The sequence below is a fragment of the Drosophila subpulchrella genome, chromosome X (assembly GCF_014743375.2).
Source record: "Drosophila subpulchrella strain 33 F10 #4 breed RU33 chromosome X, RU_Dsub_v1.1 Primary Assembly, whole genome shotgun sequence".
In the NCBI taxonomy this organism is placed as follows: domain Eukaryota; kingdom Metazoa; phylum Arthropoda; class Insecta; order Diptera; family Drosophilidae; genus Drosophila; species Drosophila subpulchrella.
The window spans coordinates 28,729,481-28,746,497 of NC_050613.1; the positions used below are offsets into that span (position 1 = coordinate 28,729,481).

At 44.1% G+C, this 17,017-nt stretch overlaps 3 protein-coding genes across 3 annotated transcripts; 2 read left to right on the plus strand and 1 right to left on the minus strand.

Annotated features, from left to right (window-relative positions):
• The first annotated feature begins 2,097 nt into the window (after positions 1 to 2,097).
• On the plus strand, positions 2,098 to 4,029 carry LOC119557418. Its single transcript, XM_037870167.1, has one exon. The coding sequence runs from the start codon at positions 2,098 to 2,100 to the stop codon at positions 3,832 to 3,834; it is 1,737 nt and encodes a 578-aa protein (XP_037726095.1). The 3' UTR covers positions 3,835 to 4,029.
• A 1,490-nt stretch (positions 4,030 to 5,519) lies between these two features.
• LOC119557422 (27 kDa hemolymph protein) lies at positions 5,520 to 7,569 on the minus strand. Its single transcript, XM_037870174.1, has 2 exons — positions 7,264 to 7,569; positions 5,520 to 6,455 (listed from the first exon to the last, which is right to left on the minus strand). Exons 1-2 carry the CDS (start codon positions 7,442 to 7,444, stop codon positions 5,692 to 5,694), a joined length of 945 nt encoding a protein of 314 aa, XP_037726102.1. The 5' UTR covers positions 7,445 to 7,569; the 3' UTR covers positions 5,520 to 5,691.
• Positions 7,570 to 14,884: 7,315 nt separating this feature from the next.
• On the plus strand, positions 14,885 to 16,996 carry LOC119557420. The gene is made up of 2 exons (XM_037870172.1): positions 14,885 to 15,139; positions 15,271 to 16,996. The coding sequence occupies exons 1-2, from the start codon at positions 14,974 to 14,976 to the stop codon at positions 16,800 to 16,802; spliced, it is 1,698 nt and encodes a 565-aa protein (XP_037726100.1). The 5' UTR covers positions 14,885 to 14,973; the 3' UTR covers positions 16,803 to 16,996.
• The last annotated feature ends 21 nt before the right edge of the window (positions 16,997 to 17,017 follow it).

Consider the following 17,017-nt stretch of genomic DNA (forward strand, 5'->3'; position numbering starts at 1 on the left):
TAGTGCTCTCCCTCCAAATGTGAAATATCGTTTGTATCTGGGATAATAATTAGGTGTTCCCAACAAAGAGCTTTGAGAGATTAGTCTATGCTTTTTTTCGTATTTTCCATGGGGCCCTGAATGGGAGACCAAAACTGCACTTCTAGATTTCATAGCTTTAGTTATTGTATCCCGATGTAGACGTGGGATACCTCTATGAGTTTGTGCTTGAATTATCTTACTATCTATATTACAATTTTTCTTTTAAACGATCGTCAAAATTTCAATCCATTTTCATGTCAAATTTTTCAGTACTTCCCATGGGGTCCTGAATGGGAGACTAAAACTGCAATTCTAGATTTCATAACTTTAGTTATTGTATTCCGATTTAGACGTGGGATATTTCTATGAGTTTGGGCTTGAATTATCTTACTTTCTGTATTAAAATTTTTCTTTTTAACGGTGGTCTAAATTTTAACCCATTTTCATGTCAAATTTTTCTGTATTTCCTATGGGGTCCTGAATGGGAGACCAAAACTGCACTTCTAGATTCCATAACTTTAGTTATTGTATCCCGATTTAGACGTGGGATACCTCTATGAGTTTGTGCTTGTATTATCTTACTTTCTGTATCAAAATTTTACTTTTTAACGATGGTCTAAATTTCAACCCATTTTCATGTCGTGGGATACCTCTATGAGTTTATGCTTGAATTATCTTACTTTCTGTATTAACATTTTTCTTTTTAACGGTGGTCTAAATTTTAACCCATTTCATGTCAAATTTTTACGTACTTCCCATGGGGTCCTGAATGGGAGACCAAAACTGCACTTCTAGATTCCATAACTTTAGTTATTGTATTCCGATTTAGACCTGGGATACCTCTATGAGTTTGTGCTTGAATTATCTTACTTTCTGTATTAAAATTGTTCTTTTTAACGGTGGTCTAAATTTTAACCCATTTTCATGTCAAATTTTTCCGTACTTCCCATGGGGTCCTAAATGCGAGACATAAACTGCACTTCTATATTCCATAACTTTAGTTATTATATTCCGATTTAGACGTGGGATACCTCTATGAGTTTGTGCTTGAATTATCTTAATTTCTGTATTAAAATTTTTCTTTTTAACGGTGGTCTAAATTTTAACCCATTTTCATGTCAAATTTTTCCGTACTTCCCATGGGGTCCTAAATGCGAGACATAAACTGCACTTCTATATTCCATAACTTTAGTTATTATATTCCGATTTAGACGTGGGATACCTCTATGAGTTTGTGCTTGAATTATCTTAATTTTTGTATTAAAATTTTTCTTTTTAACGGTGGTCTAAATTTTAACCCATTTTCATGTCAAATTTTTCCGTAATTTCCCATGGGGTCCTGAATGGAAGACCAAAACTGCACTTCTAGATTCCATAACTTGAGTCCATTGGGTCCAAAATGGAAACCAACAACGGCACTTTTAGATCCCATAACTTAAGTAATTGGATCCCGATTTTAAAGTGGGATACCTCTATGAAATAGTGGTTAGAATATCTTAGAATTTAGGTTCAAATTTGTATAGCCACACCCCAGTAACAACGACCTTTTTGGTTTTTTGTGAGGGTATTTTCAAGACCACTTTATCCGCCTTACCTAAAACATATATAATGGTAAAAATATTATGTTTCAGAAAAGCAGATTAGAAGATAATTTCTAATAACTCTTAAGCAAAAGTAATCCATGGTGAAAAAGAAATGAAGATTTTGGTGTTTTGCGTGCGTCATGAATAATACTTTCAAGTTTATTCAAACTTGAATCGTGACCAATATCTTAATATTTCTTTTTATCGTTTTGTTTCACACAAATTAAATCCTGATAAACATGGCGTTTTACAAACTAGCACTTGCTCAAAATTGAAGAAACCCCAATTGATTTATATTTATTATGCGATTGGATTGGGCCAACTAAATTCGGTTAATTGATAAAGCCCGGCTGCTCGCGGTCGTAGATAACTCAGCATGAGGGCGGTTATCATAGCCACAGCCACTCTCGCTTTGATTAGATTGCGTTCCCAGGTGCCGGGAATCCATTCCCAGTGCGGCAGTGCTTTGGTGCTCAGTACGCAGTCGAGCATAATGTCAACAAGAGGTGGCTTCGTTCGGTTCACGGTTCTGGTGACGGCGGCCCTCTTCGCGATCCTCCTCCTCCTGGGCGCACTGCAGCGCTCGGATGAGCTGAGTCCCACTACTCTGGGACGGAATGGAGGAGACGGGGGGATGGTGAAGGTGACCCCACCGCCGGTTCGCCACCTGGAGGAGCCCATCCGAGAGGAGCTGGTGCGTCAGCTGGAGCAGGAGCTGCCCGAGGTGGACTACGGTTTCTGGTACCATTGGGCCAAGCCATTGCGCTACAAGAAGAACGCCACATGTGCCCCCTATCCCGATCCCCTGGACCTGCAGCTGCACAACATCTACTGGCAGACCTTTGTGAACGCCAATGTGACCTTTCGCCTGTACGCCGCCTATCTGGACAGGCGGAAGGCGGTGAAGCTGCCCACGGTGAGGATTTTGGTGACTGCCAATCAGATCGGAGACGAGTTTCCGCCCACCCACTGCCAACTGTGGTTCGAGGGTTATCGGGAGCCGGTGTTCGTGCCCGTGTCGGAGTTCCTTAGTGTGTGGGTCAAGGCGTGGGGCAGCAAGCGGTATCTCAACTATCCGCACCTGCTGAGCTGTCCGATTCCCAGGGAATTGCCACCGGCAGCGCTGCAGTCACTGCCCAAAACGGTGTCACTCGTTGCGCGGCGCTGCGATAGGGCCAGCAATTCCCTGCGGGTGAACGTCAACCAGGAGCAGCCGGTGGTTACCTCACCCTCCCAAAATGCCACCACCAAGGGCCTGAATGTCTCCGAAGCACACTTGAACTTTGGCGTTTGCCTCAAGGGCTTTGACTTTCCGTATGTGGATCTATCGGAGCGCCTGATCGAGTGGTTCGAGCTGCAGCGCATCCTGGGCGCCTCGCGGATCTATGCCTATATGTACGATGTGCATCCGGCGGTCCAGAGGGTTCTGGACTACTATCAGCGAACGGGCTACCTGGAGCTGCGACCCCTGACCCTGGCCAATGGAATGCCCCGGCTGAGGCACTACCAGCACATGCTCCTGCAGCAAAGGAAGCAGGAGAAGCGACTGAACGAGCTAATACCCTACAACGATTGCTTCTACAGGAATCTGTATAGGCACGACTATATGGTGAACGTCGATGTGGATGAGGTGATCATGCCGCTGGGCGAGCACCGCAACTGGCATCAGCTGGTGCAGAAGACCCACGCCCTGGAGGTCGAGAAGGGTGGCACGTGCGCGGGGCGCTTTCCTGCGCTGTGCTTTATCAACTCGTACTTCACCAAGGTGCTCTCCGAGCTGAGCAACCACGAGGAGCAGGCCATCGCCGGCGAGCTGTTCGTCCTGCAGCACACGCAGCGGCTGAGGAACTACTCCATGCCGGGCAGGGCCACCAAGTGCTTCCACAATGCCCGTCTGTCGCTGACGCTGCACAACCACTTCACCCTCAAGTGGCTGCCCGGCGGCTGCAATCCCCGCACCCTGAACACCTCGATGGCCCAGATGCAGCACTACCGGGAGCCCGACACCAAGTACAACCTCACCGATCTGGTGGAGGACCGCAGTATATGGCGATTCGCAAGCGAACTGCGCGCCGCCGTGGAATATGTGTGGCTCCATCTGGACGATGTGCTGTCCCAAAGCAGCGATCCCGAGGAGCAACTGGAGGAGTCGCTCGACCAGGAGGGCGACGACCTGGAGCAACAGCCCCTCCAGCAATTCCCGATGGCTCCTCCGCAGCCGGTATCCTAAGTTGGTGTTTAGTTAGCTAAGGTTTGTTATAGCTTCTTCGCTCGTACTTTGGGGTCATTTGAGGGTCAACTTACTCAGACTATATATATTTTTGGTTACTGTCTATTTGGAAGAATTTTAATTACTTTTCTAATCTCCTGTTAATTAACTAATAATTAACCGAACCGGCAAAGTACTTGGCATCTGATAATCGAAGAACCGATTATACACCTAATATAAGATTTTTTTTTTGTATTTATTATATTTTAATCTTGTGTTAAATATACTCAGTATGTTATTAAGTGTGAAGACTTATCGCTTGGAATTAGAACTGCGGAGATCCATCCATCATCAACCTGAAGCTAAAAAGTAGTTGTTCTCCTGGTTTCGCTGCAGTGATAAGAACGGAATTCACACTGATTGAATGTTCCCGGACTGGGGCCAAATGGAAAACAAAACTTATCGCCAGGGGAGTGGAGTCGAAGTCGTCACATCCGCGCGTCACTCACTTCCCCGATTGGTTCGATAGTTTTTTCACAACCTTTTCCGAGCATGGGAACCTCATTAACTCCCGAACACCAGTCATACAAGCGGAAAATGCCGGTGCAGTCAGTGTGCGTTTATCGGAAAAATTTCATTCCGAAAAAAGTCCACCAAAAAATTTATGTCTATTTGGTTAATGTGATTTCAGATAAATGTATTGGGTCAGACTTGATCGATATGAATAAGAAAAAAAATGAAGATAGATTATACCCTTATCTCTTAGCACTCACACGCTCTTTAATGTTCGATGATTATTTCTTTATAATTAGGAATTCTATAGAGGAAACGGTGAGATAATGTGTTTGTACGTAGATCAGATCCCTCTCTGTTATATAAGAATGGCGATTGATATATGGCCCGCCCAATCGAAGCTTATCAACGAAATTTGGCAATAGTTGACGCACAAATTCGGCATATCCAGTGCAAAAGCAATTAAAGCACCGATGGTATTGCAGATACTACGATAAAGATAATACCCCTTTCAAGGCAGAACCAGTGAAAAATATTCCAGATACAGTGGCCGTAGAATTGCCCAATTTCGCCAGGTAAACCCAGTCATTACCCATGATAAGCCCGACGTTTATGTTTCTGTTTTCTTTTTTTATATTTCTTATCGTAGCTCGTATCGGAGCTAGTTTTAGTGCTTTTGTTGATTAGTGCTGCATCATTCAAACACCAGTGGGGTTTAGAAGTTTAGCCCAAGAGTATGCCACAATCAACGGATCGAGGTTTATGCTGTATTTGAAAAAGAGACAAGGCCAGGAGCTTCGACCTTATCTGCTCGACAGTCATTGATCAAAGTCCCAGGGAACTGCGTCTTCTGACTGAGTCACTTCTGTTGACAATTTCGAATAGTAGCAAGTATTTGCATAATGTCTTATCACTAATTTTACTTCCATTAATAAATTGCCAATCCAAAAATATATATGGACTTTTGGACTCATCACTAAGTTGTAGGAACAGGAATTGCATATTTTTTAATCGACAGAAGAAGTAATTCTCTAAAACAAAATACGGAGGGTTCTAGTCAAGTTTCACTTTTATCCAACCGCATCGCTTGATTTTAAACATCACCTTTATCATGTATCATAAAAATATTACCTTCCAATTCCGGCTGGACAGTTGATATGCTTTTTGTTGGGTCTTGACTGCCGGACATTCCATTTAGGTGTTGTGTTCGACGTAATCTTGTTTATTATAAGCAATTCCTTAGGAGACATTAAATTATATGGTACCGATACTCAGTACCAACTCTACACACACAAAAAAAAAGTCAGTAATATACAGAGGCGTTTGTTATCGCAAAAAAAAATAAGACCTTAAGAGCTTTGGCATTCAGGGGCGCATCAGGAGCATTGTGGCGCCCAGCAGAGGGCCGGCCAGGGAGTAGGCGAGTCCAGGAGCGGTGTTGTTGGTGGAGGCCGCCAGCAGGACGGGCTTCTCGTTGGCACGGGCCTGCATCCAGGCCTGACAGTCGGTCTCGTTCTTCACAAAGCGGAAAATGGACTGAACTATGTTGGCGGGTGTGATCTCGGTGCACTGCTCCAAGTGATGGATGACACAGGACTCGAAGCGCTGCAAGTCCACGCAGTGGGTGGGCGAGAAGAGGAGCTCGGGGCTGCTCATTAGGTCCGGAACTTGACCATCCTTGGGAATGTACTGGTGGAAGGATTGGTTGAGGCAGTTGCTGATGGCCTCCTTGTTGGCATCCAGGCATTCGGGGCCCTGTTCGGCGATGAAAAGGGCCATCTGGTCGCCACCACGAGAGCAGGCGAACTGCAGAAGAGCCGCTCCGATACGGGTCACCATCTCCTGGTGGCGCTTCTCCTCGGCCGTCAAACAGTGCTGGGCCTTCTCGTTGAACTCCTTGACACAGACCTCGGCCTCGGGGGCCTTCAGGCAGTACTTGTGGAACACGGTGTCCAAGTCGCCCTTCGGTTTCGCCAGATCCATCTCCTCCTGCAGGGCGGTCAGGTTGGCCACCCCGCTGATGCATGTGCTCATCTTGGTCGCCGCCTTCTCGATCTCTTCGTAAAAGGTTGCGTTGTCCGCTCCGTTCACCTTCTTACACTTCTCTCGGTACATCCGTTTGATGTCCTCTGTAAGGAAAGGATGATATAGGGATTTATTGATGAAAATTAATTGGATATCCTTGCTGAACTCAAAATATCATATCATCATATGTATGACATAAACTATGCGATTTTGAAAACCACATTATTGTTAGCCATACACGACTGAGTTATTTATGTGTAAGCCCTTATCTTCATAAAGAAACTAAATATTTGATTTTAAAGCAATAATTCCTACAGAACCATTAATTTGTTAGATCAGCAAAATTATATGTTAGGATTGCATTGCTTGAAGTTTCCATATATATTTATTTAGGAGCAAGTTGTAATCAGCAATAAAGTGCGTAAACACAAGGCGACGAGTTTTAAGATTTATGAGTAATTCATATTTTATCAGCAAAGCATTTTTGATTCAATTCAGCTTTCCTGATATCACAAATTCGAATTAACTTTGAGGGTGTTAAAATAAAAAATATTTGCTTATTTATGAGTAATACATATTTTATCAGCAAAGCATTTTTTATTCAATTCAGCTTTCCTGGTATCACAAATTCGAATTAACTTTGAGGGTGTTAAAATAAAAAATATTTGCTTACAAAGAGTAAATTTCGACAGTACATAAGACCGGTAAAGAGAATCAGAACGCAATGACAAGTTTATGATGAAGAATTGATAAGAACTGAACTAATCTCATAAAAAATTGAATTCTTCATTTGCTAAGCTTTTGACCTCGGCAAGAAGCCATATATTTGCTTTTCCACTTTTTTATAGAATCTATTCTAAAAGGGTGTAAATACGGTTAGCTGGCGGTTATGTCACACCCACAAGAACTCACCCGTGCTGACGTTCGTATTGCGGTACTCGGGCGGTAAGAACTGGGCCGAAAGTCCACCCAGCTGGCTGGGATCCAGCTTGGTGGTGGAGGAGCCGGTGGCCGCCGGACTGGCCCTAACCTCCAAGAGCAGGGCGCCCAAGGCGGCAAGCAGGCAGATGGCCAACATGCCGTACTTGTTCATGATGGCTGTGTCTAGTGGATGAGGAAGTCGAGGTGGTGGTGGTGGTGGTGGTGCAGTGGTGCCCGTCCGATCCGTCTGTAGAGATCCGACTGTGGTTGAGTGGTGCCCGTGACTGAATGAAAGCGGCTTCTCCGGACACGAAGCTCCAGGGCGAAGCGAAGCCAAGCGGCGATGACGCCGCACAGTGGGCCGAAGTGGTCAAGAATTCATAAAAAAAACGCCAAAAATATCGGGGTCACCTCATGTTTCGCATTGCTAATCTCTTCCAAAGCGCGATATCGACTATCTTATCGAAAGTAACTAAGTTTGCTTCGTACTGGCTTCTCTGAATAATCATATGTATATTTTCTTGGATTTCGAGCTGATTAATCAATATATACATAACTGTTCACTTGCAATGGCTTACGTAATTATTTGGGACTAAAAAAAGTTATATCTCAGTTGTAGGTAGTAGGAAAATGACTTTGAATTTTTTAAATCGTTTTAATTCGTTTTTTTTTAATATCTTCGATGGATATGCTTAAGAAATCTAACAAGCAAAACATATTTTTATTTTATTTATAAAGTTGACGATGAACTGCAGCCGTTAGACGGTCGTAGGCCCACTGTGCGATTGCGTTTCGGCTTTGTTCAATCAAACGACAGTGACATCATTTACTTCGGGCTCTGTGGACAAAGTACAAAGTTTTTCCTAGGTCTGAATCTTTTTCCGGCAATTACAAATCTCAGATAAACGTGAATGATTACTCAGCGGACGGTTGGCCGATCCATCGACAGTACCCATTATCATGAAGTTAAGGTCGAATCGAGAATCGAGAGTCGTAGACGATGTCGCCGAATTGTAAACTTGCCAAAATTTGCCACCTCGATACACGGCTGTTTGGCTTGTGTCCTCGTACGTATATCTTATCGACATATGGCTAAAATTTATGTACTTTCTATCTCAATTGCCGGCGGTCTCTGTTTCTTTTGGATTTTACCCGGTATTTGCCAAGAGTGGGGTATATTGTTTACCGAAATCTGCCGAAAGCGCCTGGTTTATTTATTCATTTGGTTCTGCAAGTACCAGTGAAATGAAATATTGTGTATGGCTTTGTTATTACCCTAGAAACATGTTTGTTAATGTGTGACAGTGCTATGAATAAACCAGCAGCCCATCTGCATACAAAAATCAAATTACCTTAGTTTTTCTTTTATTTGAAATATTATATAGTGTATTCACAGAACCTACTGCCAGGTATCGGTTAGTTGGAAACTCTGCATACATGTTTGCATTTCCAGTTGAGTCGGCAATCTGTCACCGCACGGCAACAACAAGCTGATTGAAAATTAAGAACAAAGCGTCGGTGATCGGGGGACCTGGGATTAAGCAATTCCCCGATCGATTGTTACGTTTCGAATGCTTCTTAGCTCGTCAGTTGTCGCCGGTTTCAGGTGGCTCTTTGTTTACGTCTCTCTTTATTGTTTAGGCAATGGGTTTCTGTTTCTTAATAATTCCACATTGAGTGCACTTAACGATATGGTCTTGTGTCGAAACCCACGCTTTCCCAATGCCAACAAAGAATCGGAGAGCGAAAAAAAGAGCATAATCTCTGTGCTGTGGAAGATTCTCCACACGATCTTGGACCGGGCTTGCGACTAGACTAATTTTAATTGCTCACTTGCTTCAATGCTGCTTGGGCAATTCAACTTTGACTATCATAGTGCGAACATAAAACCGGTTCGCATAACGATTTCCCCCGAGCAAAGTGGGCAAAGTTCAGCAAACTGGCGACGTATGGGGCCGATAAGCTCTTAACGATCCAGATCATGAATGAAATTCAAGTGCGTATATTTTTTTTGAGCACACTACGGATCCATCCCATGATTTTTCAAGTACCAGGAGAAATCAGAGATTTAAAATCGCAGCCTGCAAGTGATTTCTCATAAAATCTGAAAATGATAAAAGGGCATTTCTACTAATCGACCGAAAAGTCCTTAAAGTATGCTAAGATATCTGACAATCGTTGATGGAAAGAAATTACGATAGTAATGCATACTTTTCAGAATGCAAACTAAAAGCTATGAAAAAAAGTAAACAAATGGTTATAAGGAAATGGATATAAGACATTAGTGGTTTATGGAATAGGGCAGACGCGAAACGTTGTGGATGTACATATGCATATGGAAAGCACGTTAATAGATCGAATGCTTACTGAGGAGAGGAGTTGGAGTAGTGCATAATCATAATCAGCATACGCCACGTTGCACTCAAGACTCAGCGGATGAGCTGCTTTTGAAGCCCAACAAATGAGCTGACCGGAATTGTGTTCCTCTACCAATCCGGTTAACAATTCGTGGTAACTGCACAGCCGAAATGAACCCAAGTGTATGGATCCGCCCACATCCCTGTTCGCCAGCTGCTTTTCTTTCCGACTGCCTAATCAGGCATCGTCAAGGACTCACTGGGGAAGGAAAGCTGGCTGTTTGCCTTGCTGGCTGCTTTATGAGCTTAGTCCGTGTGCTTTACTACCCAATTAAGCTAGGAAATACATTTAGCAAACTAATGAATTATAAACACACACACAGGCCAGCAGCCTCTGCACACGGACGTGGAAAATCCCGTCAAAAATCTGGAATGTGGCAGAATAGGAACAGGACCTTCCGACCTTTAGATGCCCTCCTCCAGATCAGAAGTCTGCAACTCTGGCAAAACTATCTATGTAGTTTCTACTCATGTGTTCTACATAATGGGTTTTCTTCTGAAACTTTCATGAAATCGGAATCCATTTTATCTATACAAAAATTTCGACGAGTAGTCGGCGTTCAGATCCTAAAGATAATGAGAAGCGCATAGAAAGGCTTAGATTTATCAGCTTTTGCGACGGGCTTCTGAAAGGTTCAACGAAAGCTATCCAGCATAAATACACTTGCCAATGCACAGCTTTCCTTTCTGCCAACTAGTTAAATATTTCAGATTCCATACGGAACCAGTTAACTTTCCTCTTCGTTAGCTGCTGCCACACACCTGTGCCCCCTTGCCCCGGAATCAAACGTGGCATGCCGTGCTCCGCTTGCAGCGCTGTATCCTTTTAAATGAAATTAAGCTAATTTGGGAAACAGGCAGCGCGTCATCGTCGTCCTGGCCAAGGGAATGGATACGTTGGAAACGGCAACGGAACTCATTCTCGCCGTGGAGTTTAATTCAATGCAGAGGGAGGCCAACACACACACTGGCACGAGCACAAGCTCATGCATATGCAAACCCCCTTTCGGCGTGCTAAATCAAAGTTGTCTGTGTTAGCCATTTGCAACACATGCTACACGTCTGTGATTCCCCCTACTTTTGGCTACCATGCCACCTGCCCGCCGTCCGTCCGCTTGGCCTGGTATTGTAATTTATTATCCTGCATGGCAAAAAGGATTTTCATCAATTAATCATGCTGATGATGCTGCTGCAGCTAGACAACACTAACGCATCGTTTCCACTGTCCGTTGTCCGTTGTCCGTTGTCCATTGTCCCGTGTCCGTTATCCAGAATTCGACCTAAAGTCCTAAACTGCGACTCCTTTCCCTTGAACAAAAGATTGAGGCCTGAGTTATGAACCACAAACCTGATAAATTAGTGCAAAATAAAGGTGGGCTAGGGGTTAGGGGTCAAGGTGGAATGTGGAATGTGGAGGGCGCTCCCCAACTGTCTTTATTGCAAATGGAAGATGAATCAAGGGACTCTTTCAGTCTGGTGAGCCCGACTTAAAGGTTTGCACTTGAGGCATATAAATAGATTAATCAGCATAAATAACAGCTTAGGCGTGTCTGGCCGAAAACGCCTAATTTAATACATTGAGTTTGAGGTTAAAGAAAATTAGACGTCTACTTATCCTGTTAATTATTCTAATTAGAAGTAACTAAATGTGCCTGTGTTCAAGATGAAGTGCCATTTAAATTATTAAAAATGTATCGCGCAGCTAGTTTCTAATCTATATAATTGGACTTCTGGTCTATTTCCTTGAGTCCAACTAACAGGTCGATTTGAATTAAAATTCTTAAGTTTCAGTGTACTATAATGTAGTTTAAGCCCTTAAAGCTGGCCCACTCCGCAGTTGGCCTTGGCCTTACTGACTCCCTGGCCAAGCTCCTCGGACTCCCGTGTGTCCTGGCCTCTCGGTCCGCATGTGGCATCCTGTCTGGGGACCGTGATTTATGGAGTGCGAGGCGGGTCGAGTTGCCTTGCCAGTCAGTGCACTCTGTGTGTGCGGGCATTTTAATTCGATACCCGAGTAAATCAGCTTAAAGTGCACGAATGGCCTTTTCATGGACGATTTCATCAATTATTCAAATCCGAACTGCTGCTCTAAGTAAAAGTAAATTATTGCCTGGCGGCAACAGACTGCTAAAAACAGAAACACAGCCAGAACAAAGTCTGTGGCAATTTTTCGTATAGTTTATTATGCAAAATTTAATTTTAATAAACAAATAGGGCAAATGAAGGTGCAGCTGGCATAGTCGTTGTTGGAGCCAGGTCAAAATGACCAAATGCATTGGAATGCTTGTTTGGCAGTGCCTTTCAGTTCAAATGATTGATTGACTGTTTGCTCCAAAGCCAGTAGGATTACTTCTGCCATGGCCCTGTTAAATTACCTTATTATTTCCATTTGCGGTTTTCAATTAGATTGAGCTGTGTTCTTGTTTTCCCAGAGCTTAATGCCATGGCACATACATGTACAAAAGTCATTGTTGGCATTCTAAGTAATTGGAATTGGTGTATAGTTGCGCTAATCACAAGAGAGTTCTTGTTTGTACATGAAAGTACTTTAAGGAGTAATAAATGGAAACTTGTAACATGTGTGGACAAATAGTTAATATTTGTGGGGAGCAAGGAGCAGATTAGGTAAATTCTTCTTTGGTTGTTTTGAAGTATACATAAACTACCTAAGCTTTTTGAAAAGCGCGTAGAAGAGTGCTGATAATGTAGAGCCTTATAATTTGCATAAATGGGGGGTATCAAAGATATTTCATATCCAAAAATCATCTACCTAAGCCAACTCCTTGGAAGCTTTTCCCACGTAAAATAATTCAGCTCATTAGTGGGGCTTCCTTATCATCTTCCCAGTCAACTTCGGGCTTCTGAGTGGCTTGTTTTTAGTCAGCCACAGCATTTCTGATGTTAAGGGTGTGGGGTTCCAGTTCGGGCGGGGCTAATTCGGGCCATAAATTTGCTGCTGCTGCTGGTTGTTGGTTGCTGGTTGCATGTTGCTGCGGCTGCTACTCCCAGCACAACTAAGCTTCGCCTCCGCCTCGCTGATATAATGTGACACCAGCTGCTTAATGTTTTGGTTAAAAGCATTCTAAGTGAAATGCAACAGGGCGGAGACACGAGCGCGGAGTTGTTGCAGTCGACTTTCACTGGCCGCAAGCTGTAGACAAAAGAAGGAGCTTCAGGAGGTCTGGTTCGGGGTCTGGGCGTGGTGGTCGGCAAAGTGGAGGCGTGCCCTGCTCAGGCTGGCAATTTGCTTAAGCGAAAGGTTGCCACATATGAGCCAAGGAGCACGACGACAGTGGGTCGTAGGCATTGTTCAAAAGAAAAACAGTATTAACTCGTTGCAATATAGGTACATTAGCCATTACACATTTTTGAGATTCGCATAGAAGGGGGCTAAAAATAAATAGGTTCAGAGTAAACAGTATTTGGAAATATTTAGAAATATTATTATATTTCTTAATCCAAAAATCGTATAAGGCTACCAAACTATGTACGATTTTGTAATTTTAATCCTCGGTTTTCCCATTTCTTGACACTGTTCAGGACTCTGCGAAAGAAGTTGCTGCTGCTGCTGCTGCTTTTGCCTGCGGCTGTTGTGGCAACATCATCATCATTCATTTGCGCCCAGGTGCGTTTTCGTGTGCACTCAGTACTTCCCCGCTTAGTTGTACTCGTATTTGGGTCTGGGTTTGGGCTCGGTCTTGGGTTTTCATTCCCGGTGTCTGTTGCACACCTTGCGGCAACTTTCTGCGGATCCTTGCAACGATGCCACACGTGAGGCGCCCCCTTCTTGTTTGTTATTCTTAGAACTTGCGCCTGATTCCGCTCGGCTGGTTTTGTGTGTCTGCTCGAGTTTCTGGTGCTGTCTGCCTTTCGGTTTTGGTTTCCGTTTCTGTCGCCTGTTTTTGGGGGCTTTATCTGGCCGAAGTCTGGCTTAATCCAAGATCTTTTTAATGGTAAGAAACAAATATAGCAATTATAGAAAATTTCGATGTTACACAACCGAAGTACCAATAAGGGCCTGCTTTACTCGATTATTTGCTAAGTAACAGATGGTGTACTGAGTTTTGTTTTGTTTTATTGTTATACCCTTGCAGAGGGTATATTGATTTCAGTCAGAAGTTTGCAACGCAGTGAAGGAGACGTTTCCGACCCCATAAAGTATATATATTCTTGATCAGCATGACTAGACGAGTCGATCTAGCCATGTCCGTCTGTCCGTCTGTCCGTCTGTCCGTCTGTCCGTCTGTCCGTCTGTCCGTCTGTCCGTCCGTTTCTACGCAAACTAGTCTCTCAGTTTTAAAGCTATCGGGCTGAAACTTTCCCAAAAGTCTTATATCTTTTGCAGGTAGTATATAAGTCGGAACCAGCCGGATCGGACAACTATATCTTATAGCTCCCATAGGAATAATCGGACAAAAAAATGAAAAAAAATTATATCTTTGGTGTTTTTTAGCATATAAACTCCTAAGCTTGGAAATAACAATTTTTAAATAATTTTGAATTTTGAATTAAATTTTATCGAAATCGGACGACTATATCATATAGCTGCCATAGGAACGATCGGAAAATTTGTGGAAAAATAATATGAAAAAAATTTTAGCTTCGGTGTTTTTCAACATATAACCTCCAACGCTTGGAAATAACATTTTTTAATTAGTTCTGAATTTCGAATTAAATTTTATCAAAATCGGACGACTATGTCATATAGCTGCCATAGGAACGATCGCAAAATTGGTAGGAAAATAATATGAAACAAATTATAGCTTCGGTGTTTTTTAACATATAACCTCCTACGCTTGGAAATAACATTTTTTAATTAGTTCTGAGTTTCGAATTTAATTTTATCAAAATCGGACGACTATATCATATAGCTGCCATAGGAACGATCGGAAAATTGGTAGGAAAATAATATGAAACAAATTATAGCTTCGGTGTTTTTTGACATATTATCTTATACTATTGGGAATATCATTTTTTGTGTTTTTAAATTTAATAATTATAGCTGCAAGGGTATATAAGCTTCGGCTTGCCGAAGCTAACTTCCTTTCTTGTTTTTATTTGTATTATTTCGCAATTCTTCCGACCATCCATAAGGTCACCGCTCCAAGTCGGCTCATAAAGAAACCAGCTTATCAAATAATTCGGCATAAGTTCAGAACAGACGGCGTCGAAGTCGCAGCGCAGTCTGCATGTTGTTCGTGGAAATATATTCGGCTCTTGGCCTGGGTTCACAGTTCTGGTATCTGGAATCTGTAGGCCAGTTCCGGAACATTCGGGAGCCGAAATGTCGTCGAGCTACACGCGCCTATTCCGCGTCCTGTTCGTGATCATCTTCCTGAAGTTGTTCTTTCTTTTGGTCCTATATCTGCACAGTTACGATGGTGTTACTAGATTCCGGAGGCGCCAGCAAGTGGATATATTTGATGAGCTGCTGGTAGATCGAAGGGAGAGTAAGAGTGGATCCTTTTCTAGTAAAATCCTGCTGCTGGTAGGATAAAAGGATTTTTTGTACAGTCTTCAGTTCTAGGGATAACAACACCATTTGTCCTTTGGGGAGCTAAGTGACCAATTTCTATTTTAGTGCCCTCTTTGGAGAAGCGTTTGGAATGGATTCGCGAAGAGATGCCCTCGTTTCCGCTGGAAGAGCTCCTGGCCAGGGAAAAACGGGCTCTGCCCCCGGTGACCTGTGGACCTGCCCCCGATATGATGAACATTGACTTCCACAACACCTATTGGCAGAGGGCCATTAACGGCAACCTCACATACTTCCTATTTGCAGCCTACTACGATGAAAGGGAGGCGGTGCCGGACGCGCCACTGGTTCGTCTTTTGGCCATGGTGAACCAGCACAAGGACAATTCCTTCAAGTACCCCGAAATCTTCTGCCAATTTTGGTTTGAGGGCAGGGCCAACCCGGTGATTGTTCCCGTTTCTGAGCACAGGGTGATGTGGCCCTTTGGTCACGCCCCCCGACGTTACTACCCAACGTTATTGAGCTGTCCTCTGCCGGGGGAAGAGCATCGGCAGGAGGTGCCGAAGATGGTTTCCCTGGTGGCCAAGAAATGCGATATGGCAAGGAATCTCCTGAGGGTGGTGTACGAAGTTGACGAACCTGAAAGTACGGGTGGGCCCCTGGGGAACATCACCACCTCCTCTTCTTCGTCGGCGTCATCCAGTGATCCCAAATTTGTGGTATGTGTAAAGGCCATGGATTTTCCGTATGAAGATAAATCCTGGCGTTTGATCGAGTGGTTGGAACTGATGCGCTTGTTGGGCGCCCAGAAAGTGGTACTCTATGATGCCCCGATGCATGCGAACATGACGCGGGTGGTCAGGGACTATCTGATCACTAGTCCCGGCTTTGTGGAGCTGCGTCCAATGTCCCTGGGCAGAGGTGAACCGCATGTTCCACCCCATTTCCATCACTACGCAATGATGGCGGATGGTTTTAATCGGATCCTGAACGAGATGATACCGTACAACGACTGCTTCTACCGCAACATGTACAAGTACGACTATGTGGGTGTGTTCGATATCGACGAGGTGATAATGCCCCTCGGAAATCACACCACCTGGCCGGAGTTGGTCAAGCTGGCCCGGATTGTTCCGGACTACGAGAGTCGCACGCCGGCTGATTGCACGGAATGGGTGAGCTTCTGTTTCCGCAATGTCTACTATCCGAGATATCCGGAGCGCCCGAAGGTCTACAGAAATCTCTCCAGCTCCTTCTATATGCTGCAGCATGTGGAGCGGGTGAGGGAGCATAGCAATCGCGGGGCGGCAGCCAAGTGTCTGCACGACACCCGATTTGCCATCGGACTGCACAACCACTTCACCTTCTTCCGCACCGAGGAGGCCGCCTGTGCCGCCAAGTCGGTGCCCATCGAGTTTGCCCAAATGCAGCACTACCGGGAACCGGATATCAAGTCCCAGCTGATCGATCCCATTGTGGACGCCAGTATCTGGAGATTCCAGCCCCAGCTGCAGGCTAGGGTGGAGGAGCGATACCGAAGGTTGGGCTTCCTTCCCAGCGATCAGCAACTGGCGGACACCCTGGAGAAGCGTCGCAGGCTGGATGAACAGCAATTGAGGGAGGCAGTGGGAAGAGCATAAGGTTTCAGTCGTGTGATTTTACTTAGACTATGTCCTATAGATAGCCTGGCAGATGGCAAATGTACTATCGTTTTCGATAGCTAAATTTTACTTACTCTTGCAAATGCAGATGCAGTTGGAATGTATGACTAAGAATCCTTGATTCATCGTATCTATACCCCCAATTCCTTTTTCGCCGACAAGAAAACCTTACGTATTACCATCTGCTGGGACTT

Coding starts and splice junctions, on each gene's coding strand:
- LOC119557418 (XM_037870167.1), top strand. CDS start 2,098: ATGTCAACAAGAGGTGGCTTCGTTCGGTTCACGGTTCTGGTGACGGCG.
- LOC119557422 (XM_037870174.1), bottom strand. CDS start 7,444: ATGAACAAGTACGGCATGTTGGCCATCTGCCTGCTTGCCGCCTTGGGC. Junction 6,456..7,263: donor CAATACGAACGTCAGCACGG/GTGAGTTCTTGT, acceptor CTTTCCTTACAG/AGGACATCAAACGGATGTAC.
- LOC119557420 (XM_037870172.1), top strand. CDS start 14,974: ATGTCGTCGAGCTACACGCGCCTATTCCGCGTCCTGTTCGTGATCATC. Junction 15,140..15,270: donor GCTGGTAGATCGAAGGGAGA/GTAAGAGTGGAT, acceptor TTTCTATTTTAG/TGCCCTCTTTGGAGAAGCGT.